Below are 27,458 nucleotides of genomic sequence, written 5' to 3'. Positions count from 1 at the left end.
AATAAATATTTGCCAAGTACCTTCTGGTGTCTTAATATTTTTACCAAATTATTCAATGCTGTATATAGATACATTTGTCAAACAACTCAGTTTGTTATTAAATTTCTAAAAATAACCATTTTTAGTTTTGTTGTATAAAAATTTTTTTCTATAAAAGTATTTTGGACCCATCCTTCGCCGGGTCACTTGCTGTTTTGTGTACCCCTTCCAATCACTTTTCCCATCTTTCTCTTCCCCCACCAATCCCATCTCTTGCACCCACTCCCCATTCAAGAGTGACTCTGCCTAGGGATCGCCATCGAAGGATTAACTATCAGAGGTGTCATCAGTGCTTAGTATTGATGGCATGAAACCATTGCCAGGAAACCAATGATGGTTTCACCCATGGATAGACATCCCTGCTCTGTGACACGGTGGGCAGTGGGCCAATCAGGGGAGTTGCCATGCTTTGCAGGTTGTGTTGAGGGTGGGACTAAGCTTTGGGTACCTGGCACCAAAAGAGAAGAGAAAAAAAGCATCTCCGCCACCGAGCATCTTCTGCCACCGAGGGCAGAAAACCATCTCCACCCTTGATGGCAAACCTGTCAGTCATTGTTAACTGTCGATGGTTAATGGCCATTCCTAGCACTGAGGGTGATTACCTGCTCTGGTCATCTCCCTGGCATAATCCATCTGCGCTTTTCCCTGGTGCTATCACTATTGAAGGGTGATGATCTGGCTCCTCTCTCAGCTGCTGTACAAAGGACTTCAACTTCTGTGGATGGCATATGTGCTGCCCCAGCTAACATATCTCCTCTATCAGAGGTGAATGAGCTATTGGTAGTTGCATGCAGCTGTCATCAGGGGCTGTTTCCTTTAACTTTCCTTGTGTACGGTGTCCTGCACACCTACACTAGATGGATATCATATATGATATAAAATAGATCATTTTTAGTAAAACTTACTAGGTGGAACTACCATTTGAATGTATCTTAAGTTATTTCCGGTAAATGTACCAAATACTCAAAAACTTTGCTTTACATTATATTGGTCATGTCAAATCATCTTAAAAGTGGCATCATAAAGACTGTGTTCATTATGGGGATAATGTAGAGTTGCACACAAGACCGATTACCGATGGATCTTGTTGTTTTTCGCATTGTGCATGATTCTTAGCTGAGCATATACAACTTTGAGTAACTATAGGCGATTCACAGTTGTATGCATCTCAGCCAGAACTCCACTTATGGCTGGGTTGGTGTAAATGGGTGCAACTTGACATTTGCACATATGCTAAATGTTCTGAGGACATACTGTATTGTTGTCCTTAGATGGAATTGTGGGCTGTGCAGAGATGAGTGCTCACAAAGATCAGTTTGGCTTAATATGCATCTCTTGCACCAAAGATAAGGTTGGTACAAATGTGCATTGATAGCAATGAAAGCTATCTGCACAAGTGGATAGATGAATACAGTTAGCTATGTTTAGCCATTTATGTATACAGGCAGAAATCGGCATTCATTTCCAAGCTCGCAATCCAGCCACATCTGCGACCGATTTAGGTGTGACTCTTATTCATATGCAGCGTATTTTACAGGAGTGCCACCTGAAGTGTGGCTGGAGTAATTTCTACATGTCCTAGAGTAAGAAAAAAAATAGAAGTGTCCCCTGGTGGTGGGGACAAAAGTAAAATATACTCCTATTGTAGTACTAGAACCCTACTGTAATTGTAGGTGGTAATAATTATTATACATTTTACCGTTATAATTATTGTTATGATTATTATTATGTTTTAATATATACACACACAAGTAAATATTATCCAGCATTACTGACTTCCTACATATAATGTACGATCTCAAGTTTTAGTCTTCTTCCTCTGAAGCCCACCTACCTATCTGGCTCAGTATTATGGTGCGTACACACGCAGCGATTTAAGTGAGCGATTTGTACAATAACGACATAGTTATCGTCGCTGTTATCGTTCAAATTGATCATTTAAATGGTCCCTACCAACTCACTATCGACATATTGACGATAGCGATATCGTCCATTGCCCGTGCATGCCGGTCAACTTGCTCGATATTGAGCAGGTTACTATAGGGACCCGCGATCATTGATCACGGTTCGCTATAGTCATCGGTGAGTAGGTGGTGTGCTGGATGACTGATATCGATCATCCAGCACACCAGGGAGGGATCGCTGGATGATCGCTATATGTGTACGCATCATTGGAATCCGCTTATGCAGACCTTTCATTGTGGTGTCTAATGAGGCCTTTAAACATAAGGGAATTTTGTTTGGAATTTCAAGATTTAAATGTGCAGTACTCTTTACATGACTGAGTTTCAGCTCAATGGTTTACCCTTTGCCATACTTGACCATGTGGTTTGGGATCTGCATCAGTTGGCCCAGGCCGTGTAGGATTGACGAAACATTCACTGTTCTTCCAACAAAAGTCCCTTTTTCTTAGTTTTCACTTTCTGCTTACTCTGAGGTATATATTTACTAAAGGGCAGGTTTTTAGAAGGGGAGATGTTGCCCATAGCAACCAATCAGATTTTATTTAACATTTATCTTGCACATTCTAGAAGATGATAGCAAGAATCTGATTGGTTGCTATGGGCAACATCTCCACTACTGAAAACCCGCACTTTAGTAAATATGCTCCTAAATGTACAATTAGTGGTAGGATTTGGATCCTCTAAATTGGTGATCATCATAAAAGCCAAAAGAAAACTGTTGTTTATGATTTATGTGTGTGTCATTTTTGGATACGTTTAATTCAAGATTACTATAAATCAGTAATATTTAACTTTCACATAACAATGGTAACGTTTTGCTATTGAAGTGTATTAACGGAATATAGCATCCATGAGGCTTGTACAAAAATATTTCAGCTACTGTACAGCTACTTTCGTATATAGTATCATAAAGCCTAGACAATATGACTGACATTTTCTTCTATATCGAAAAAGGATATTACATACAAGTGCATGGCACAGATAAAAAGGTCATATTTTGTGTGGACATCTCTAATCATTCTGTATCTTTTTAGTAAAGAAAATGGAAATTAAGTGACAAACAAGTTGGATGTTTAACATGGATATAGAGCTGACAGCATGTTATTCCTGCATCAGTTTGACAGAACCTTCATATCTGTGCCCTGAGCTGCTGGTGTAATTCTCAGTATACACATTCCTGCTTGCCTTCATCTTCCTCCTCAGATTGTGACACTAACCGTGTCATATGCAGTCCTATCCTCATTAACATAATTACATGAGTGGACAGATGATTGGCACATTATCTCCGGAAATAGTTTGTGCTACTCAGGACATTTTAATGATATACAGGACTGTAAATACTGAAGATTGGGGACACATAAGGACAGTATCAATTAGCCGCCATATTTAACCCGTGGCTAAAGCTCCGGGATTAACGCCTGCATCAATTCAATTACTGGCCAATATCTACATGTGGTAAGCCCATGGCTAATGTGTATTAACCCATAAATCCCGGAGTTAAGTGCACCCTCTGGGGCTTACCACATGGGGTAGCGCAAATGGTTGAATAGATCCAGGAAGAGCTTTAGCCGCATGGTAACTTCTGTGGCTAATTGCATATGCCCCTTAAACACACAGAGAATGGTAAATTTTAACAACATTCTGTAACTTTATTGAAATATGTTGCCAATATTTTTTCAAAATAGCAACACAACAGCCTAATACCTATTACCATGGTTGCAAGCTAGGCGGCACTAGTCTGCAAACTTCATGGTCAAGTTTGGGTTCCAACCAGTGGCATCATGTGGGGGGTGCGGGCCACACCCGGGTGTCGGGTGATATCAAATTGCTGGCTCCTCTGCAGTGACAGGAGGTGGGTGCTGCAGTGTGACATTCTCCTGCAGCACCCGGCTCTTCTCATAGAAGAGGAGCCGACAGCCCAGACACGTAACAATAATGAAGGTTCAGTCATGCATATACAAGATCACAAAAATGCAGATTGCTCCAAAAGTCTGAGTTTACCTGGTGTAGCTCTTTTATGCACCTAAACACTATTTCACTGTTCAAATGCTGCTATTTTAGCTATTCCTGTCACGGTATGCAGTACAGTGTAAACAGTATTATGATTTTTTTTGTGTGTTTTACAGTATATGTTATCCAAAGCATATAAAGTGCCAAGTAAATCTCTAACCAAACCCTAAATGAGTAAAACAGGAATTGTTTTGGGAGGCAGTGGTTTTCTAACCAAACCCTAAATGAGTAAAACAGGAAGTGTTTTGGGTGGTAGTGGTTTTCTAACCAAACCCTAAATGAGTAAAACAGGAAGTGTGTTGGGTGGTAGTGGTTTTCTAACCAAACCCTAAATGAGTAAAACATTAGGTGTTTTGGGAGGCAGTGGTTTTCTAACCAAACCCTAAATGAGTAAAACATTAGGTGTTTTGGGAGGCAGTGGTTTTCTAACCAAACCCTAAATGAGTAAAACATTAGGTGTTTTGGGAGGCAGTGGTTTTCTAACCAAAACCTAAATGAGTAAAACATTAGGTGTTTTGGGAGGCAGTGGTTTTCTAACCAAACCCTAAATGAGTAAAACAGGAAGTGTTTTGGGAGGCAGTGGTTTTCTAACCAAACCCTAAATGAGTAAAACAGGAAGTGTTTTGGGAGGCAGTGGTTTTCTACCCAAACCCTAAATGAGTAAAACATGAGGTGTTTTGGGAGGCAGTGGTTATCTAACCAAACCCTAAATGAGTAAAACATGAGGTGTTTTGGGAGGCAATGGTTTTCTAACCAAACCCTAAATGAGTAAAACAGGAAGTATTTTGGGTGGTAGTGGTTTTCTAACCAAACCCTAAATGAGTAAAACAGGAAGTGTTTTGGGTGGTAGTGGTTTTCTAACCAAACCCTAAATGAGTAAAACAGGAAGTGTATTGGGTGGTAGTGGTTTTCTAACCAAACCCTAAATGAGTAAAACAGGAAGTATTTTGGGTGGTAGTGGTTTACTAAAAAAAACCCGGAATGAGTAAAACAGGAAGTATTTTGGGTGGTAGTGGTTTTCTAACCAAACCCTAAATGAGTAAAACAGGAAGTGCTTTGGGTGGTAGTGATTTTCCAACAAAACCCTAAATGAGTAAAAACAGGAAGTGTTTTGGGTGGTAGTGGTTTTCCAGTAGGGAAATCTTCTACTGTGACGAGTGTTTCAACCACAAAAACATTCCAGCACAATTAATATTTTTGTACTTTGTTATCCTGGAATACATATTTAAACTTTCTTTTACACACAGTAGTTATAATTCTTATTTGAAGAATTATAAAATTACAATTTTTTAGGCAAAACCACTTGTGTGATGGTAGCAAAAAACTTTTTCTAAACCCTTAATTTTATAGCTAGGTGTGTATACAGTAACTCTTACATCAGTGTTGCTGCAGTCTTTAACTTCCAAGTGTCCCAAACTTGATGGAATGGTCCTATCTTGCATACTGGGAGGTCAGGACTGCATTGTCTAGTGGACTGGCTGTTCAGAGGTGTAGTAGTCACCCATCACTATTTTGTCTTGCAGAGGTAACATGTTCATTCCACTTAATACCTCTGTCTACGACTTCCTGATTTACTAGCAGACCCTCCCAAGCCGCAGCATGCCAATCATTTGGGGGGCGTGTCACCACCATTTTCTGGGAGGGATGAGGCCAGGGTCTGGTGGATGCAGATTTCCTGGCCTCTAAGCTGTCAGGACCCAGCCAGGCTTTCGCAGCCTGGCCAAATGAGCAACCATCTCGCATATCGGTTGCGATGGTGATTCCAGACTGCGTCATCTGTCGCAGCGCTGGGATCGCAGATTGTGCAAGTAGGTGTCTGTTTCCTACAGAAACCTCCTTCTGAGTTAGCATATTAAATTGACAGAATTGCACAGTAGCTTGTGTGCAGCTCTGCAATTCCGTCCAGCTCTGAATAAGGCACTATGTATTTTCACCATGCAGGCATGTCCACACTAGCATAAAGATCACATGATACTGACCCCTCATAGATTCAGCACACACTCGTCTCCTGAAATATGTTGTGCTTCTGTGAAAATCCTAATAATCTGATTGGCTACAGGCCATTCTATCCCCACCCAATTTAAACAAAGAGGGAACACATGTAACACACTAAAAAAATAGATTATATATATATATATATATATATTATATATACACACACAAATTAAACCAAAACAGATTTGTTCAGTATTTCTCTAATCATATTCAAATCATGCAACATTCTCTGCAGTATTTAACCACTTAATATCTCTCGGTGCTGTAGGGATACATATCAAACACTAAACCACTGTATTATGTTCAGTCATAAAAAAAAATATTATCCTGAACATTAATATATTCTGAAAACTCTGCGTATTGCATCATTTTTTTTTTAAATGTCTGTGTTATCTAGTAATTGTTTAAACATAATGCCATTGTACTATCAAAAGGAAAGGTGAATTAATGGCATTTGCAAATGTCAGAGATTATCTTAACACACTTATTACAGTTTATAAAAGTTGGACCAAGGCATTCTATTACAATTATTTCCACCAAACGTGGTTATCTGAAAATTGCTAATTATCTGCAAATGACAGCAGGAGAGTTCTGTTAACAAGTTCCTAAAATTCACAGTTTAAGGAAGCCACCTAAAGGAAGGAGCTGGGAATACATACAACATATAAAACATTATTATAAGTCCTGTCCATTATATAGCTACATCTTTAAAGACCAGCATTGCTATGCTTATTGCCAATTTTTATTATACCTGTGGCTTATTCTACAAATGCTTGACTTGTTGATTTATTATACTGTTAGCATTGAGTGCATGTTATTGTCTTTTGTGAAGTAAAATGGTTTCATTGGCAATCAATGTTGATGTCTGGCTAAGTTATTATTTAATTTTGAAAACACACTTGTCGCTAATTTTCTTCCTGTACTAGAAGGAATGTTGAATTTTCAATACTGAATTCTCTAAACAAACAATAAAAGTTTAAATTTATTTAAAGTGTAGTCAAACATACTTAAATGAAATGTGTTAAGTCAGAATTGTTATACAACCTGTATATACTGAGTTAAGTAAGAAGTAAGCAGCAAACAAGCAAAAAATACCTCTTTGTGGGGGAACTCTTAAGCTGGGTCCATACTTGATGCTATGTCATCCGATCCCGCGGATCAGGACGACATATCTGGCACATCGTCTAGTGTGTACCCACTATGTGCGCTCCTGCCGGTCGTTCGTTGGGGTCGCCACACAGGCCTGCATGCAAGCCCAATAGAGCAACCCTGCTGGCAAGGTCAATGGCGCCAATGAACGATATATCGGACGGTCGTTCCCCGGATTGTGCAGTGTGTACTGACCACCTGATATATCGTTCATCAGCATCATTGGCGTCACATTGGCGGGTCAGTAAGTGTGTAACCAGCCTTAGTCAGAATATTGCAGCTTAAAAACGTTTTTTTTTTGTATAAAAAAGTCAAATTCCAAAATTAGGAAGAAGAAAAAAAAATAGATTGTTTTTCTCCTATAATGACTCCAAACATCTCCTTAGAATAAGCAAATCGTTAAAATGTGGACAAAGCTGTCTTAGGCAAAAATATTCAGCAGAACATTTACTTAAATAGCTGTGTCCAGAACACTTGTGCTATGGTCAATGTTCATGCAAATGATCTGATGGCTGTGTCCTCTGACACAGCAGTGGATCACAGAACCTGGCAGGAGTCGTCTATTTACACAAGATGCCTACTGCGGTATCCGGATAATTATGCATCGCTACTGCATACGAAAAGGTAGAGGCACTACAAATAGCAAAAATCTCTGAATCAGGCCCTATAATTCAAAGTGCACATACTATATAGAACCTTATTTAGAGTTGGGCGCATTTTGCACTCAGAACCTATCAGACTTCATTTAAAGTTTGACGCATTTTGCACTGTGAACATATACTTAAAATTTCCGATAATGCAGAAATGTGGCTTAACAGCATTAGTAGTAAATGTGAAAGTCGCATTATATTATTTGTACACAAAATATTGTAATGACCTGTCACTATTATTATTATTATTATTATTATTATTATAGATTTGTAAGGAACTGCAGTAGGTAGCATAAGAACAAAGGATCAGAAAATCCCTACTTAGGAGAGAGTTTACAAGCTAATTGGAAGATGACAACTGTGATGTGGATGAAATGATGTGGCAGCCCAGTGATACAGTGATTAGTAGTACAGCACCAATGTCCCAGCACCTATCTGTGTGGAGTGTGTATGATCTCCATGTATTTTCATTGATTTCCTCTGGGTACTGATACTCTGGTTTCCTGATACCATTATCTAATAATATACTGGTAGTTTAATTGGCATATGCCCCCAAAAATTATTTACATGTGTGTCCATGTGATAGGGAATATAGATTGTAATCTCCTCTGGGACTGGGATTGATGAACGCGGTCCTCAAGGCTCCCTAACAGTTCAGGTGGTTGAGATATCCATGGTTGAGCACAAGTGATTAAATCAAACTGACTGAGATACTATTTAAGCCACCCTTGCTTAACCATGGATATCTCTAAAACCTAAACTGTTGGGGAGGCTTGAGGACCACGTTTGGGAACCTCTGGTGTATAATAAATTAATTTTCAATGAGCACTGAAATACTTGAAGGCTGTGGGAGAGTCTGATCGGGCATGATAGTGAATGCCATGAGTGGAGACTGGCATTGAAAGATGTCTTGAAGGCAGAAACAAGAGGTGGTTAGGCAAGGCTCAGGTCAGAGTATGTAGGTCTGATATGAGATTTTAGATGTAGGGCTTTAGAGGGCTTTGGAGGTAAGAATCTGGATGACACATGAGTCAAAGCCAGCAAAGGGATGATTAGATTTGCTGCAGTATTTTAGATGGATTAAATCAGGGTCAGATTAGTAAGGAAAAGGTCACATAGTAGGGCACCGAAAGAGATGTTGAGAGAGTAGGCAAGAGCTCAGGATGCACCTTAGGTAAGAAAAGGGCATATTACGGTATTACAGTATATCTAAGGTGGGGGTGACAGGACTAGCAGTGAGACTGGATGTGAGGAGTAAATCAGAAAAGGGGAGTTTGACATGAAAGCAGTGGGCTTGGGAGACTGAGGACATTTTTTGTTTTGTTTGATGGTGAGGGAGAGTTGAGGGGAAGTGGTAACTTTGGACAGAGGAAAAATGATGAGCTGTGTTTTGGACATGTTGAACTTTAGGTAGCATAGGGGCAACAATGTACAGATAGCTGAGAGACTGGTGGTTAAATTAGATAATATAGAATGGGAAAAATCATGGGAGGAGGGGTAGGCTTAGTGAATTAAAGTCATTCCCCAAGATAAAAGAGTTGCAGAGTGAGAAAGCAGCGGGCCAATAGTAGAGCCTTGTTGGACTCCAACAGATAGCGAGGGTGGAGATGATGAAGTGCTAAAGGTAGAGATACTAAAGAAGCTGTTTAATTGGTAAGAAGTGAACCTGGATAGAACTGTGTCTTGAATGCCAATGGAGTGAAGCATGTGTAGATTAAGAGTAGATTGAACAGTGTTGAAAGCAGCAAAGAGGTACAGGAGGGAGAGTATGGTAAAATTATAACTTTTGGGAGTGCAGTCTCTGTGGAAAGTTGGGGACGGAAGCCTGATAGTAGAGAGGTGAGAAATAGAGGAGAGAATGGGAAATTGGTGGTTGTCGGTCAAGTATCTTGGAGGCAAAGAAGATTAGCATGTTGGTTGGATAGAGATGCTGGGTCAAGAGATGGTTTCTTTAGATTTCAAGATATGAGCATGTTGAAAGGTGGATGGTAATATGCCAGTCTACAAACACAGGCTGAAAAGGTGGGCTTTCAGTTAGATAGGGGATCGGGATGAGGGGGCAGGTTATCGGATGTAATTATAAGCATACTGGAGAGATAGTACTGAGGGTAGATAGGGGATGTAGAAGGAGGTTGTTGAAGAGTGCAGGATTTGTTGTGAGGAAATATCTTGTTAGATTGTGTAGAGAGAGAGTAGTGAAGTGACATTGGGCTCTATTTATTAACATTATTTTTACTAAAATAAAGTGAAAAAGGGTGTTTTCACACCCTTTTCACATTATTTTAGTTTCACCTGTAGTTATTATAGGGCAATTGGAGTAGAATTAGTAAAATTCTACTCCAACCCCCAGTATCACTTATTTTTAGTAAAGTAGATCGCATTTCCCATAATTGTAATGGGAAATGTGATCCGACCACAGTTACTAAAAATAAATTGTAAAAAAATACCGGGGGAAGCCCTGTGATAATAACGCCACCTGGAGGTGGCGTTATCCAGGGTCTCCCCCGGTTACCGGGCTCCCACTCTGCTCTAACGGGGAGAGCAGAGGCGGGAGCCGGTACCAGTAATCAGCTATGTGGTCTAAGCAGACCGCAAGCTGATTACTGTAAAAAAAAGAAAAAAAAAATGAAACATTTTTTTTTTACTTACCTGAATCCAGGGACCGGTGATCGGGCCTCCGGTGATGGCTCCTCTCCGGTCAGCTGGTCTCCCATAGTACACTGGGGCCCGGTCATCAGGTGATCGGGCCCCAGTGCAGTATGGGAGATCACCTGATCGGGAAGCCCGGAGAAGATCACCGGAGGCCAGGAGGATGCAGGTAAGTGTAATGAAGGGAGGGGGGGGTCGCGGGAGGGGGGGTCGCGGGGGTCCGCGATTGTGGGGGGTGGGGCTTAGTGCCGGGGGGTGGGGCTTAGCATCGGTGGGGGGTAGTAGCGGTGGCCGGTCGGCGCATGCGCGGGCTCTTAGTCACGGTATTTTTTCCGAAAATACCGCAACTAGAGTGCAGATGGGATCCGCAGGGACAGAGCTTTATCGCAAGCTCTGTCCCTGCAAGGGATTTATAGTAAATCCCTGTGATATTGCCTGAATTCGCAATGCGAATTCACTCGGTAATATCACACTACAATCCGCATTCAATATGCGGATTGTAGTAAATAGAGCCCAATTGTCATTAATACAAGTGAAAGTCACATTTTCTATATAAAATTATATTAAATAAAAAAAAGCACCATTACGCATAATCCTTTTAATACTTTATGAATTCAATGCAAAGTTTCTTTCCAGCAGTTGTCAGAATGGAAATCACTAAAAAATAATCAGAGTAGGTGACCACAACTTGATATGCTAATGAGTGAACTATTCTCAGCAGTAGGAGTCAATATGCAAGGAGCCAATCAGAAGCAGCTACCGTAGATAGTGCTGCAATTGTTATCAACATAATCACATATTGTTATATAAGCCCTCCAATACCAGATATGTCTTCTGAGTAGGATATCTGGTGATGCATCCATTTGTTTATAGACTGTACTTAACTTACATTTGTCTACCCCTATTTTGCCTCCTTTAACATAAGAGTCCGTAAGTCTAAGCTACACATATATCTAGATATGGTCATATTTTGAAATGGGAATATGTATATTTACTTTACAAATACTGAAGAATGCCCAACTTTGGTATGACCCAGGGTCATTCTCCACGAAGAACAAAAAACATGAAGTTAGCTGCAACATTAAATATATCACTAATGGAAATATAATAAATACAAATTTGCTATGCCTGCCAATTGAACTTAGTAACCTAGAGAAAACATATGGTGACAGTACTGTATATTTTCCATAACTGATTTATAATTGACTTACAGTAAGGCCTGATTCTCAGGCATGCGATGTCGATATTCTCGTAAATACCTGTCCATACACTCTGATCGAGCACAGAAGCTGGTTTACATGGCCATGACACTCCTATGAGACGCAACAGTTCTGTGTGTCTGCATGGTTGCCGCCCAGTTACTGCCTAGAAACACCCATTTCAAAGAAAGTGTGGTCCGTCTATGGGTGGATCAATTCATACACACAAGCAATCTCCGTCCGTGTGCATATGCCTGACCTGGTGCATGCACAGATCCAAGTTTCTATCTTTTTGGCACATGCGCATAATGCTGAAATCCATGAGATCTATCCACATTACTCTTGCATCCAACTCAGTACCAGGCTCTAAATGTGGACTGAGTCAAATATATTTTGGAAGAGTTTTAAAGATTTCACTCATTCTTCTAAACTCCAGAAATTATTTTTTAAAAAGATTAAAAGAGAGAATTTCTTAATTAGAGATATATGAATCCCCCAAATTCTCCTTTTTCTATTTCTAGATGCAAATGAACATATTGCTCACATTTTTACTCCAGTCTTCTAGATACTAGTGCTGATTTACTCCTCCTACTTGATGGCCTGCTTCAGAGATGGATGCAAACGCTGATGCCACCTTGATCTCATATGCAACGGATGTACGAAAATAAGTAAATGTAGCAGCCGTCTGGATTTTTATCGAGGCGCCTACAGTCGGCTCCTCAGATCCGCCACATATTGGTAAATCATCGATCATCTGAGTAACCCTATGGTTGTGCAGAATGGCTGTTGGAAGAAAGATGCCAGACCAATCTTTACTTACATGGGATCCCGGTTGCAAACTGTGGAACACCCCTGAAATGGTCGCAACGCTCTTGCATTTGAGCTGCCACCCCCCATTGCCACAAACAAGCATTCCCTACCTGTCAGTCACTTTGCAAATTAATCCTCAATGTGACCACCTTCCCTGGACTAATACGGCACATGCGCAGTGTGACTTCTATGCATTCGCAGTAGAAAACAAATCGCCCATTTGTGAAAACATTGGCATAGTGAATGTCTCTGAATCAAGCCCAATATTGCAATCACTGTTGGAGACACAGCACTAACCAAGTTAAAGCAAGCTGGCGTTATTAGAAGTTGTTATTTAGGCATTAATTTGTGGGGGGTTTTTCCATTTGGTTAAGTTTTATGAATTTCACCCCTGGTCGCCTAAGGTCATCATTGTTCACTTAATCTCTAGACAGCAAGATGGTCAATACTGCCTCAGAAGAAAGCATGGGGTTGAAGTACCAAGCAGTGTAAGGAGTGGAGAAGACCAGCATAGAAGTTGCCCATAGCAACCAATTGGCTTCTACCTATCATTTTATAGAATGTACTTGATAAATGCTACCTCAAAGCTTATAGGTTGCTATGGACATCTTCTCCATTGGTTCACTTCCCCTTTCTTTTCACTGCTTGATACATCAATGCCCATGTTTGATTCTGTTTTCTGATGGGGCCTCTAAATAGACACGCCCTGAGTTAAGCCTTTGGTTAAGTATTGGCTGATATATTTGGTTTTTGTTTCTTTGTGAGTAACTTATGAAATATTTTGTTTCTTTTTTAAGGGAATGCGATCAGACCAATTGCTCTGAGGGCAGTTTCTGCAATTGCTCGTGCCATTCCGGGGTTTCCTATTTTAGCTACTGGTGGAATTGATTCAGCAGAGAGTGGTTTGCAGTTTCTTCACAGTGGTGCGTCGGTATTACAGGTAAGATTAATGGTTTATTACTAAAACATTATGTGACACTGTTTTGCTGTAGATATTTCTAAAGTTATTTGTAGGAAATATAAATAGGTAAATGTAATTATGTCCTTAAGAAATGGAGAGTCACATAGCTAAAGGTGTTCTTGTATTAATTAGTGCTTCCATTAGTCATGTTGTGGGTCCAATCACTAGAATACATAAAAATGAAATGGACTGCTGTGGGTCTTCGAGATTTAAAAAATCACAAGTTGCATACATATTGTTTATTTATTACTATATCTGGTTATGTAGGTTATCCGGTCGCCTTGTCAGCACTCAGAATGTTAATTAGAATGGTAATTAGTTTGCCAATCAATATGTAGACATGCATTTAGGTCAACATGGTTAAAATGTCAACACATTCGGAATATCAACATATTTTTTTGGTTTGAAATCTAAAATGGTGGTATTCTCTTAGCGTGCCTGGGTGGGGGAGGGAAGAGAGGCAGCCTGAGAAACACAAATTAGGTTCTACCCACAAGAGACAAAGCATCAATTAAATGTAGAGATGGTGTTTCACAAATGGTGTTACAAATGGTGGTCACTTCCTTATATATTATGTAGATCTTCTTATGATGAATTAATTTCATGCATATGAATTCATCATAAGGAGATCTACATAATATAAAAGGAAAGTGATTTTTTTTAAATAATTTTATAGTATACAGTGTTAATGTATTATTGTCATTCATCTTTTCCACCACCTCCCCTTCCTTTTATTTCTGAGCTTCGCCATTGTGAAACCCCACGTCTACATTTAGTTTTTTTGTTGATTGTTAGGGTTAGGATAAAACAATAACAAAAAAATTGACATTTTGGTGTAGACATTTTTAATGCCGACATTTTGGATGTATCAACATTTTAAACATATTGACCTACATACATGTCTGTATATTGATTGTCGACCTAATGACCATGTCTACCTTCTCACTGGAAGTTCAGAAACTACATCCTTATGAAGAAGTAATCTACTGCTTGTGCAACAGACCAGGTTTCCTCTACCTAGTAGTTCTCTAACGCCCATTTATGAGTTTCATTCTTCTAAAAATTCATATTTGATTTGTATTGATGGGGAATTTGTTTGCATAACTGGGCTTGCACACAAACACATACTAGATTATGTGTACATTTTGTATATTTGTGTTTTTAACAAAGTTGGTTTACACTCAAAAATACTGTAATAAAATAAAAGCAGTACAAATTTCCTCGGGGAATGAAATGAAAGGTTGTTCCAGAAGCTGTATTTGCAGTAATCAACAATAGAACCTCTAAACTGGCTTAAGCCAAAGCTGATTAAGCAGAGCGGGAAAGTGTTAGCAAGACTTTGGGGTTCCATTATAGAGAGCCCTCCATTCTGCCACTAGTCCTCTGATGGGAGTAGGTGGCAGGCTGCAGCCATGTTATATGAGGAGGGAGGGAGGAAGAATTAGACTGTGCTGTGTTAGGGGTGGATGCTCCTCCTTTTAAACAGCCTGCCTTCAAACATCCCAGCATGGAGTCTCTATCACAAGTCATGAGTGCCTTCCAGCAGATTTCATTACTGGTCCCTGGTCTCTGCCTCTCAGGATAAGTTTTAGAATGAATAGTCACTGGACTGCTACTGACAGGAAGACACCGAGAAAGTGTTTAGCCACTTTAAAATTGTCTACCTCTTTATTTTCTGGATAAATTCCCTGTCAAACTAAGTATAGAAAACAAAAATTAAAAACTGAAAAGGTAATTTTATCCAATGTAAAGGCATTTCAAGAATTACATTTCCCTGTGGGCAGGCAAAAAAATAAAAATGGAAACACTATGGGGCCTATTTATGAAATAAAAACAACAGACTATGGCACACAGCCCGCTGTTACCCCCCTTCCTTCCCCAGAACACATACCCTCCTTCCCCTCCTGGCATTCCTTAACATATTTTGTAGAGATAAGCAGTTTGTTTTCCTAAAATACGAACACAGCAGAACTTAGGGGTTCCAAGTCGAATTGAGTCCTAGTTCGGAATCACTTTAGGGTTCTGAGTCAAACCGAGTGCTGGTTCTGTTGTGCAGTCAGTTCAGAACTCAGATTTAGAAAACGAACTTCAGTTTTGGATTGCATGTAAACAGGTCCAAGATACTGTAGCTGTTTTATCGATATTTAAAGATTTTTTTTTATCGATTTCATTGATTTTTTAAGGGATCCAAAACTGAACCAAAACCAAATCTGAACCAGAACACTTGAAGGTGGTTTTGCCAAAACCAAACATGGGACTCCGCGCACATCTCTACTATTTTGGTAGCAAAACAGTGCTAAATAACAGTAATAATGATGATTGTTTACATCAATATTTAGTGGTAGATATATCAAACATCCTAAAGCAGTGATAGGCAACAGGCGGCATCTAGAAAGGGACAGGTGGAGAAGTTACATATTATATTATATTTTATTATATTATATTATAGAATGTACCTGCAAAATGCTAGCTAGAAGCTTAAGTACTGATACAGCAATTTCTCCACTTGCCCACTCCTTAGGAGGCTTGATACATTTTCCCCTTAGAGTGATGAAGGCATGGTCAGAACAGTTTTAATTAATACTGAAGTTGTAGCGCTCATTTTTGGATTATGGGTACAGCTCAGATATAGGGATCAGATTGATAACTTGATCTAACCTTAAGGTAAAATTTAGCCTCTTCATTAAAATGGTCCAAATGAAGACAAGCATGTTGAAGAAGCATGACTCTGGTCATATAAATGGGATCCGGTCTAAAGATCCACAGTAAAAAGTTAGACAATGTCTAGATAGACACCAGATGTAAGACAGTCAATAGGTTGATAGGGACAAAAATGTACAGGGGCAAAGTGTCGACACAATAAAGATCGACATGTAATAAAGTCGACATGTGCAAATGGTCGACATGGCCAAAGGGTCGACATGAAACTGGTCGACACCAAAATGGTCAACACCTGGGTTAGGGTTAGGCACTTACCCCGGTGGTTATGATTAGGCACTTACCCCAACAGTTAGGGTTAGGCATCAAGAAGGAGGGTTAGGCACTTACCAGAGGGTTAGGCACTAGAAGGGATGGTTAGAGTCAGGCACCTACTCTGACGGTTAGGGTTAGGTACCAGGTGAGAGGGTTAGGGTTAGGCACCAAGGGGAGGGTTAGGGTGAAGATTAGGATTAGAAAATAAAACACATGTGTCGACCATTTTTGTGTCGACCATGTTTGTGTCAACCTTTTGACCCTGTTGACCATTTGTACCTGTTGACCTTCTTACATGTCGACCTTTAGTGTGTCTACCTTTTGTCCCTGTTGACCTATTGACTGTTTAACATCTGGTGTCTATCTAGACATTGTCTACCTTTTTAATGTAGATCTTTCAATGCACATCCATATACTGTAAATGGCTGGCATTTTATCATGTGAACATAAAATACCTGTACAATACCTCTTTTCCGCTACTGTGGACCCTTACAATAAATCAAATTTAGACTTATGGCTTCTTATGACTGTATGGGAAATGTAAACCTGCAAGGAAAGCAAAAGAAGCTAAAAAATGTTAATATTTGAAACAGTCACATTACATCATGCCCATTTCTCTGCTCTGATAATAACACAATAACTTGCATTCATTCTCACACATTGTGACTTCTACTATAACGTAACACTAAGCACATACCAAGAAGCACCCACCCCTTGTGCAGGAGATAAATATTTCTTGATGATGATTACAGCTTATCTTTGTTTGTTGCACTCTACTGCAGCTTAATACATACCTCTAGAGATTATAATGAGGCAATAAGCACTGATTATCATAGGGTTTAATGTGACATGCAATGCATACAGTGCATATTTAACCAGGTCATTATAACTTATTTCCATAATTGCTTGAAATAATATCTCCCCCAAGGTGTCGTTTATGGACATGCTAAATGCTTAATAAAGTGTAAGCATTTCATTAGTGTGATGGGCAGCATTAAATCTACCACTGTCTTAAAGTAAATATAGCGTGGATGCTATTTATACACCTATCTATACACCAATTGAACCTCAGTTATGATATGCACTTGGGGGGTGATTCAGCTTAGGATGGAATTGCAAAGCTGCACGCAAGCAGCTTTGCAATTCCGTCCTTGCTAATATGCAAATGTAGCAGGAGGTGTATGACACCCTGTTCTGCATTTGCCATCCCAGCACTGTGACCGAGGTTGCAGGCTGGGATCACCATCGCGACCAGCTTACTCAGGCTGGCCCTGTTTGTGAGGCCAGGAAACTGTGTCCATGGACGTAGCCCCCGGCCTTGCCACTCCCGGAAAACGGGGCCGATGCACCTCCATTTCTGGGAACGCCAGCCATCCCTGCCCCTGCACCGCCCCTTAAATACCACCACTTTTGGCAATCTGACAGAGGCATAGCAGGGGCTGCATGCAATAACACAGGACCCGTTCTGCACATTTGCAGAACAGGTCCTGCACATGCATAGAGAGCCTGCAGGAATTCGGCCTGTATTCCAAATTTTGCAAAGTAGTATTCCAGCCCTGTTTGTGCCATATCATGCACAGTAACGAACTCTTTTAAAAATGTGATATCTCCATCCCTCATTTCCATAATCATGCTACTCAAAGTGATATCTTATTTCTGCAATGCCATGCAAATCTAGGCGCAAATACACACCTACTCCATACTTTCCGAGGAACGCACAAAATACTTCCAACCAGCGGTGGCTCCTTACCTGTCTGCAATGCACATCTTCCCTCTCCTCCATTTCCATCCTGGTGATTGACAGCTGATTTCACCAGGAGGTGGGGCTTACAGCAGGCGTTTGCAGGGCATGGCCTAAATCAGGGAAGTGGCTAAAGCCCGGAGCTGTTGCTAGGCTAGCAAACAGTCTGGCTTTTAGGGGTTGCATTAGCTGCAACCCCTATGAGTCAGATAGGGCTGCTATTATAAAAGGGGAGTGGCTTCTCTCTCTGCTATTGCAGTCCGCACTTGCAGTCCCAGAGGGAGAAAACACCTCCCCCTGGGACTGCCTGTCTCATTGTGATCAGCAGGGTAGTGCTTCCAATGAGAAGTCACTACCACTGCTGTTAGCTTAGGCAGTGCTTGCTGGTGGTGGATTTTACTGGGGGTGGCTGCAGTCCTGCAGCCCCTAGGTAAAATCCACCACTGCTTACAACTCCTGCTATTGTCTGGTGTTTTTTGCTCCTATACAGTACAGTCACTGCCATCTTGTTTCCTAACACTATGCCCTCTGTCGGAAATCTAGGTGCACTTAGGCAAATTAAAGATAATATCACTGTTTGTAAATGACGTCCAGTGTGTCTTATAAGTGACAAATTTAAAATTTAGACTTAAGCAAGTTCAGAAACAATAAGTCATAGTCAGCATGCTGTACATATACACATAAATAATAAGAATTTAAAAAAAAATACTTTTGATATTTATAGTATAAACTAAAATAAGCCTATATGGCATACTTTCCTATATTTCCAGATTGTCTAGGAATTGGAAACTCACACATTTTGGGGAGCTCTCCATGACTCTCGCACAGGGATGCCACTCTCCCGCATCCTGACCATTTGTCTAGTGATGGGGTTGGGGTTTTACCTGATGAGTTAATTAGCAGCAAATTCTGGGCCTGATTTAGAGATGATGTACTTAATGCCACTACTTACAAAGGTCGAGCGAGCACAGCGATTGTTTTGTGATTAAGCCCACACAGAGGATCCGTTCGCAAAGTGAGTGACAGGTGGCCAGTGACTGGGGAGGAGGGGGGGGGGGTAAAGGGGCTGGCTAGGCAAATGCAGGCATGTCTGATTGTTTAAACTTCGTTTCATAGGCGTGCATATATTAGCCATTGCGATCTCCTTTGCAGCATGAGAGCTCTCTGTGTGTCATAAGAGCTGCAGTGTTTGTGGCTGGTCAGACTTGCTGCTTATGCTGCATGGCTGCCCGATCTGCATCGATGTTACCGATGTTTCCGCTGTATTACATCGTAGGATGAATATGAGAAGGCAGCAGTGGGCATCCCTATGCTTGATTAGGCATTAGCATATTTAGCAACTGCTATCCGTGAGAGAATGCAGTTGCAATTGCATTACAGTAAATCTCTAAATCAGGGCCTGTGTCATTATAACTTTACCTACATCAGAATTAACCAGGGAACAATTACGTTTAGCAGTCTGTGTCCAATTAATGGATGAACAGTAGTTATTAACCCAAACTAGAGAATTGTCTTTTGTTTTGCGAGAAGTTAAGAGGTAAGTGTTCTAGATCTTGGCATAGCAAGAGCCTTAGCTGTAGCTTCTTTCAACAATTTGTATGAGTACCCTCTATGTAAAAATTAATCTGTCTTCTTATCCATTTTTTGTTGTTCATCCACTGGGTAATTACATAATCTATGGACCATTAAATATTGAAAATAAGGTAATCCCCTTTTTAAGGGTACCAGATGATGGCTAGATGCTAATACAGGGGTTAGGGAACTTTTTTACCTTTTACCCCAAAACATGAAGATGAGCATTATAGGGAGAATATGAGATGATAATCAGGCAGTTTAAAGAAAACAAATTTTACTAAGCCTTGGATGCAGAAAAAGTCAATGGAGATAAAGTACCAGCCAATCAGCTCCTAACTGCCATGTCACAGGCTGAGTTTGAAAAATTACAGTTAGGAGCTGGTTGGCTGGTACCTTGTCTCCATTGACTTTCTCCATCCAAGGCTTAGTGAATAGACCCCTTAGAGGTCTATTTGCTAAGCAGTGTTAGGAGACAGCGTGAAAAGTGATAAGGTGCCAGCCAATCAGCTCCCAACTGTCATTTTTCAAACACAGCCTGTGAGATGACAGTTGGGAGCTGATTGGCTGGCACCTTATCACTTATCACTTTTCACTCTGTCTCCTAACACTGCTTAGTACATAAACCCCTTAGTCTGATAGCTAATTTTTTTTAGGGATGTGCAGGCTCGGATAGGTTCGAGTTTGCACGTGGAGTTCGGATTTTTCCCTCCAAAAAAACGGAACTCAGAAAGAGGCTAAACGTCATCTTACATGGACGAACATCATCATTCCTGGACAAAAGTGCGACTCAGACGCATGAGCAGTAGAAAAAACATTGGCCAACTGCTAAAACATTGGCATTGCATCCTCCTCCTTTGAAACAGGCCCTGGTCACATCACCAGAACCTTGTATAAAGTTACTCTAAGAACTTTTCCCTCCAAACCTCTTTGGGGCGGTCAGATAACTAACAATTAAGCTGTGCAGCCTCCAGCATTTAATAAATTAGGTCTTCATTTTATTGCACGGCTACCAACTGCATAGCACCCCCCTTTCAAGTCCTGGCGCCCAAGCTGCAACCTATTTAACCTCATGGTTGATCAAACACTGGCTGCTCACCAGCATATCTGCCTCGGCAAACTGTGACTTTTCAAAGGCACAAGACCGAGTGACATATTATTAACACAGCTGTAAACTATTTATAGAGTATATTAATATTATTTATTGGTCTATTTATTTACATAATTTAGAACATAACTCCACAGTTTGTTATTCATGTCCTCCCTATTAATAATACATTGATAAGCTTTCTTCTGACAGAAAATTAAGAATTTGTTCAAGTTTTCCAACGAATCTACTTGAAACATGGAGTGTTCTCACCATTCCCTACTCTCCCTATTTACTAAAATAATATTGCCTAGAAAACAATGGCCCTCATTCAGAGCCGCTCGTTAGCGGCAGTACGCTCGTTCCGAGCGATGTTTTCACATCTGCGCATGCGTACGGTTTTTAGTACGCATGCGCGAACCAGTCAGTGCGGCCAAAAATCGTTTGTACGCTATATAGCGAGTGCCTGCTATTTTGAGTGACAGAATGAGGCGTATGTGGGTGGTAACAGGGGAAGGTGCTTGAAAATGGGGAGTGGAGATCCGAACGCAGGCGTGCTTAAAGGTCAAAACGGGCGTTTTATGGGTGTGCATAATTAATACAGCAGCGTCATTGACCACGTCACTGGGTTATTTTATAGCCAGAACTGATCGCAAATTTGTGGTAGCAAACACCAACCACAAGAATAGCGAGCAGTTCATACGCTGGTCGATGTACTCGATGAATCTAATAAATAGCGGACATGACGTATGGTGCGAGCGGCCAGGGGGCGTTTTTAAAAAATAAACGAGCGTATGTTTTGCACGCTCGTTCAGACTTAGAGGTGTGAACAGACTGCAATTTGCGAACGGATCATTTGAATAGCCACCCCTTGTTTTTGAACGAACGACCGCAAATAGCGAACGGCTCTGAATCAGGCCCAATATTTGTGTTCCATGCCTTCTTGCAACAATGCTACATTACTGTGCAACATTGTAAGCCCTTTGCATGAAGATAAAGTGATGATTTCTTTGTAAATAATATACTTATATTAAATACTGTGTGTATATATATATATATTTATATATATATATATATATATATATATATAACCTTAATCCTAAAATAACAATGTTGTATTTTACTGTACTTACAATTGACTGGGCTGTGTATTTACGGGTAGTACTTAACTGTAATTTAATGGTTAAAGGGTTAATGCCTACTTGGAAAATAGGAGGCAATGCATAATAGCTACAACTCACACATACTCCTTTTGGGGATTGTAATTAATGTAGTATGTATTTATTATGCAAAAGTTAATTACTGTGCTGAGATCTAACATACTGCAACAAAAAGGTCTGGGTGACACAACATTAGTTTAAATGTTGTTAATTGCAATATGCAAACCAGTTGGTATATGTAAGTTTTCATTCCTAAACCTTTCACATTTCCTGCTTTCATATGAAAAGTAGTGGAATATTTATGCTTATTTTTATCATGCCATACATTTCAAATCTTCCAATATGTGCAGACAAACTGTGTTGATCTTAGAAGCAGAGGCAGTATTTTTCTGTGCTGTGTTTTTTTCATGCAGAAAATGTGTCAGCCAATGTGAGCTATCTGTGGAGTAAGAACATTTGTCTGGCTAATACTCACTGTTTGTTTAGCCATCATAACTATACTCTTATTAAACCAGAGCGACAGTAGGCTAGCAGCAAAATAGCCAGCCCATGTTGCTCTATGCAAACTGGTGACTGGCAGTAATACAGTACAAATTTTACTAGCACATTTTGCTGGACTGAATCTCAGTTGGAACTTTGCACCTGGTCAAAATCATGCTGCACTGCAGGTGGGGCGGATTTAAAATGTGGAGAGATATTTAGATATGAGAGAGGCATGTCCACTGGCATCACTAGGAGGGTGCGGGCCACACTGGGTGACACCATCTGCGGGTTTGACACCAAAGCTCTGCTATTTTGATGTCACCCCGTTGGATAGAGTCACCGAGCAGCTACAGCTTAGAGAGCGGCAGGGTAGAGGCTGTGGGCTGCCCCAGCATCTGCCGGAGCGTGTGTCGAGAATGGAGGGGTGAAGGGCACACCAAGGGGTGTGGTGTCATGGTGCAAGGCCACGCCCCATTGCACGCTCCGGCTGGCCGCACCAGGTGTCAAGCATGTGAGTGACGCCGCTAGGCTTGTCCAAATTGAAATCTAATTGCTGGGTAAAAATAAAGCTGTCCAGCATTGTGGGCTACATGCAAAAGCAGCCAATATTTATCCTGCATGCTAAAAAAAAATAAAAGTATTTGCACCCCTTGCAGTTCAACATGGTTTGCCCAGAAGCAAAGTTACTTCCTTTTTTATATATATATTCTCATGGAATCAGTACGATTCCCGGCAGCGGCAGCCCTACAGATGGACAGATCCCAGCAGCGGCAGCCTGACGGCGCTGGAAATCCTGATTGTCCTCAAGTATATACTAACCTAACCTAACCCCCCTAACCCTAACCCTCCTTAGGGGTGCCTAACCCTAACCTCCCCCCCATGTTCCTAACCCTAATCCCCCCTGTAAGTGCCTAACCCTAACCCCCCCTTCCCCACTGCTTAAACCTAAGTCCCCCCGGGGGTGCCTAACCCTAAGTCCCCCCCGGAGATGCCTAACCCTAACCCTCCCTCCCCCAAGCCTCACCCTAACCCTCCCGGGGAGTGCCTAACCCTAAGTCCCCCCCAGGTGCACTAAACCTAATGCTCCCCCCCGCGGCTGTCCGCTCGCGGCGCCCGATATCCCTTCGATCGGGATGCCGGGCGCCTATCTCCCGGCGTCGGGAAAATGACAGGCGTCAAGATATAGATGCCTGTCATTTAACCCGCACCAGGATAAAGCAATCGGGAAACCGGCTGTCGGGATCATGTCAGCCGGTTTCCCGATTGCATCGCATTCTCCCAACTCAGAATCAGGCACACTATTGTAGGGATGGCTATTGATGTGGTTACCATCGATAGCAAAAGAGCAAGTGATGGTAACCAACTACGCAATGGATGACCATCGACGGTTTCACTAACCGATGGTCATCGCTGTTCTTTAACTGACTGGCCTGTAGGCCAATCAGAACCTGGGGTGGGGCTTCACAGGTATCGGAGGGGCGATGCTATACTCTGTGTCCCGGCACCTTGAAAAATAAATAATATTCAGTTATGCTGTTCCATCGATGGAGGGAAACCATGTGGTTCTTCCCCATTGATGGTAAAAACATTTGACATCAGCCATAAACCATTGATGATTATGAATCATCGATGGTCGATGGCCATCCCTACACTGTTGCAGTAAGAAAACAGAAGCAAAGCCTTGTTGTGCACAGCTTCAAACACACAATAGTGATACACCTGTTAAAGTAATGAGAAAAGAGCCTTGTGTGACTCTAATTGATAATGGGAGTGGAAAGGAGGACATAGCAGAAGTAGGGATAATGCAGGAACAGTTGGGAGTGGATGTCCAATTGCATTAGTGAAGAAGGGAGAGTGTATTTGTATACAAACCACTGAAGTAGTTTTGAAGAAAACGGGAGGAGAGAAATGGGCCCTAGTTGGTGCGAGGGACTTGGTTAAAATACGTTTTCAGGTTTCTTTAGGATTGGTGAAATGAGCACACATTTATAATAAAACCTTTAAAGAATTTAAAATCGAAGAATTATTGGCCAGTCTGTGTGAAGTTTGTTTAGTCTCCCAGTGATTACAGGATTTCATCTGATTGTTCAGGTTCCATCTTACAGTTAAAAAACCAATTAGTAGGTACAGTAAATTGGTTTGACAAAAATAGCTCTAGTGCGTGTACTGTATTTGTGTGGTTGAGCATTTAGGGTCTGATTCAGAGATTAACGCTAACCCGATGGTTAGCACACATCACCGATGGTGAGTTGTGTGCGTACGGGCAGAACGGGTCCTGCGATACCGCACAGACGCTCTGAACGAGCGCCCGCTCTGAATCAGGGCATTTTGTTTTTTTGGTGCGTCCTCCTACCACCCACAGCTTATGCGAGCGTCCATGATGATGGTCGCGATGGTCAAGACCATCGCGACCATCGGGCTTGCGACGAGACCCTGCGGTAGGGTCTCGGTGACCGCAAGCCCTGGAGTGATTTTGGCTCTATCACAGCCAAAATCACTCCCACTGACATCACTAGTGATGTCAGTGGGGCCGGACCCAGACGGTAGGCGTTCCCATGGGAACGCCTCCATCTGGCAGCCACGCCCCTGGCACGCCCACCAAAGGGGGCGTGCTGTCACTCACCATCGACAGCACGCCCCCTTTGGTGCGAGACCCGGAGTGACAGCTTGGCGCACTAGGGCACCCTCGACCCGCTTGCGAGCGCTCAGCGCTCGCGAGCGGGTCTGAATCAGGCCCTGAGTTCCCCTAAGACTCTCACTGATTGACAGGCCGAAGCGTTTTGGGAGTGCGGCAGTGTGTGGATGGCCTGCATTCCCGGAAACAGGAGCATGTCGCCCCCATTTTCCAGGAGGGATGAGGCCAGGGTCTGCATCGGTGGACGTAAATTTCCTGGCCTCACAGCTTCCATGACCCAGCCAGGCTGTGGTAAGCTTCAGCTTCCGCAGCCTGGCAAAAGGAGCAATCATCGTGAGGATCGGTCTCTATGGTTGCGCTGGTGATCCCAGGCTGCAACCTCGGTTGCAGTGCTGGGATCACAGATGCAGCAAGCAGGTGTCTGTTTCCTACAGACACCTCCTGCTGCATTTACATTTGAGATGGATGGAATTGGGGCTCTGCAACTCCATCCATCTCTGAATCAAGCCCTTAAGGTGCCCACACATATAGCGACATTTTACACGATTTGGCCGATTTCGACGAATCGTGACGACGAATCGGGTCAAAAAAGTACAAATCGTGAGTTTATACTCACGAGCATGATGCCGATGCACGTCCCCGCTCGTCATATATCGCATCTTCTGATCTGCCGTGCTGTAGGGCAGATTAGCCAACCATGAACACGATGGAAGCCGATCGTGAGGGTTTTTTTCCTCACGATGAATCGTACGATTCATCACACAATGCGGAATTTGACTGACAGAAGGCCTGGACACGCCGAATCGCCGCCATCTTGTGCAGCATCGTGTATGGAGCAAGTCAGTCGCACTTTGGGAGCCTGCACACTGGATTTTTGTTTTGTTGTATATTTGGTGAGTATTTGTACAGTTTGCAACCACACTGACCACCAATATGTTCTCCGCACCGCCCACCAATGTGTGCCCCCAGGTAATAAATGCATGACACAGCCACCGCCCGCTGTATTAAGGCGGGCGGTGGCTGGGTCATGCATTAAGCTCCCATTGCCCACCAATATGTGCCCTCAGGTAATAAATGCATGACCCAGCCACCGCCCACCTCAATACAGCGGGCGGTGGCTGCGTCATGCATTTATTACCTGGGGGCACACATTGGTGGGCAGTGGGGAGCACATATTGGTGGTCAGTGTGGTTGCAAACTGTACAAATACATTTACCCTGTGATTTCCTACTGCGCATGCGCAAAATGCTGGGAAAATGGCCATTGCGCCCATTCTCGAGGTGTTTTCTATTGCGCTATTCTGTGGGACATCAGAGAGGTAAGTATATAAATAAAAAAATGAAGGGCGCAGGGTGTGCGGTGCAGGCCCCCCCTGGATCCAGTGGCCCATGTGCACCGCACACCCTGCACCCATTATAAATGTGCCCTTGCTTGGTGGATTATAATAAAACTTAATTAGTACTTTATCGGTGTCTTTATCTAATGTATATCTGCATTGTTATAATCTTCACAGATCTCCTACCTCTGTGCAGGACTGAAACAGAATTTTACATACAACTTGTACAGTACAGATAGATACACCTTGGCTTCTTAATCCCTTGTGTTGAACTATGTCCTTGCATTAAGCTATGCACTTATCAGAACGAGTACACTTTTCAGACAGTTACCAGGAAAATGGAAAACCTTGAACATCCCAGAAACCTTGCTTGGTTTTGCACTTAAGTTGTAGCCTCAGTTAGAGCCCAATTCTCTCTGCTTCTTTATCATTAAAAATAGAGAATATACATTTTTTTGCCCAGTAAAAATACAATAATAAAAGAATCCCATGTTTCATCTTTATCCCTGTTCTATGTACTACATATAATTGTCTGCCTTACCTTATTACAATTTAATCTCAATAATTTCTTTGATCTTTTGAAGGGTCTTTGTAGCATCTAGATGCCTTTTAAAGATCATAATTACAAGTCAGACATTTTCTCTCTGTAGGAAATAAAAAATTGAGGTCATTACTTTAAAGCACATCTAAAAGGGAAAATATGTGGCAGAGAAAGTAATAAAGAGAATAAAAGGAAAGTAATATTTGTACATAGATACATTAAGATTTAACTGCAGATCAATAATATGTTGGTAATGCTTGTCCACTAGAGTATTACTTTGCAATTAGAACACGCTGCCTGATCCACTTTATGTCGTTCACTGCCATGACGAGGAAGACAAGAAAGAAATACAGTGAGTCTGTAAAATGAGTTTTTAATATACAATCAATGATGGAAATGGAATTAGCCCCGCATAGAAGTACAGTATTGTGTCACAAGGGTAAAAGAACATGTGCCCGTCTGTCTTTCTTCATATAGACAAGCAAGTAATGTGTTAAAAATCAA

At 41.6% G+C, this 27,458-nt stretch overlaps 1 protein-coding gene across 2 annotated transcripts in view; it reads left to right on the top strand.

Moving 5' to 3' along the window:
* The window catches only part of DPYD (dihydropyrimidine dehydrogenase), a 1,460,234-nt gene that overhangs the window by 1,186,343 nt on the left and 246,433 nt on the right, over positions 1-27,458 (top strand). For both annotated transcript variants that reach the window (XM_088479173.1, XM_088479172.1), the window contains one exon: positions 13,263-13,405. In XM_088479173.1, the coding sequence (XP_088335299.1) occupies positions 13,263-13,405 (143 nt within the window). The remainder of the gene's footprint in view (positions 1-13,262; positions 13,406-27,458) is intronic.

This window comes from Taudactylus pleione, unplaced genomic scaffold (genome assembly GCF_031769625.1).
Source record: "Taudactylus pleione unplaced genomic scaffold, aTauple2 ptg000228l, whole genome shotgun sequence".
Lineage (NCBI taxonomy): Eukaryota > Metazoa > Chordata > Amphibia > Anura > Myobatrachidae > Taudactylus > Taudactylus pleione.
Note: the sequence above shows the minus strand (reverse complement) of the source record. Positions and strands in the feature narration are given on the sequence as shown.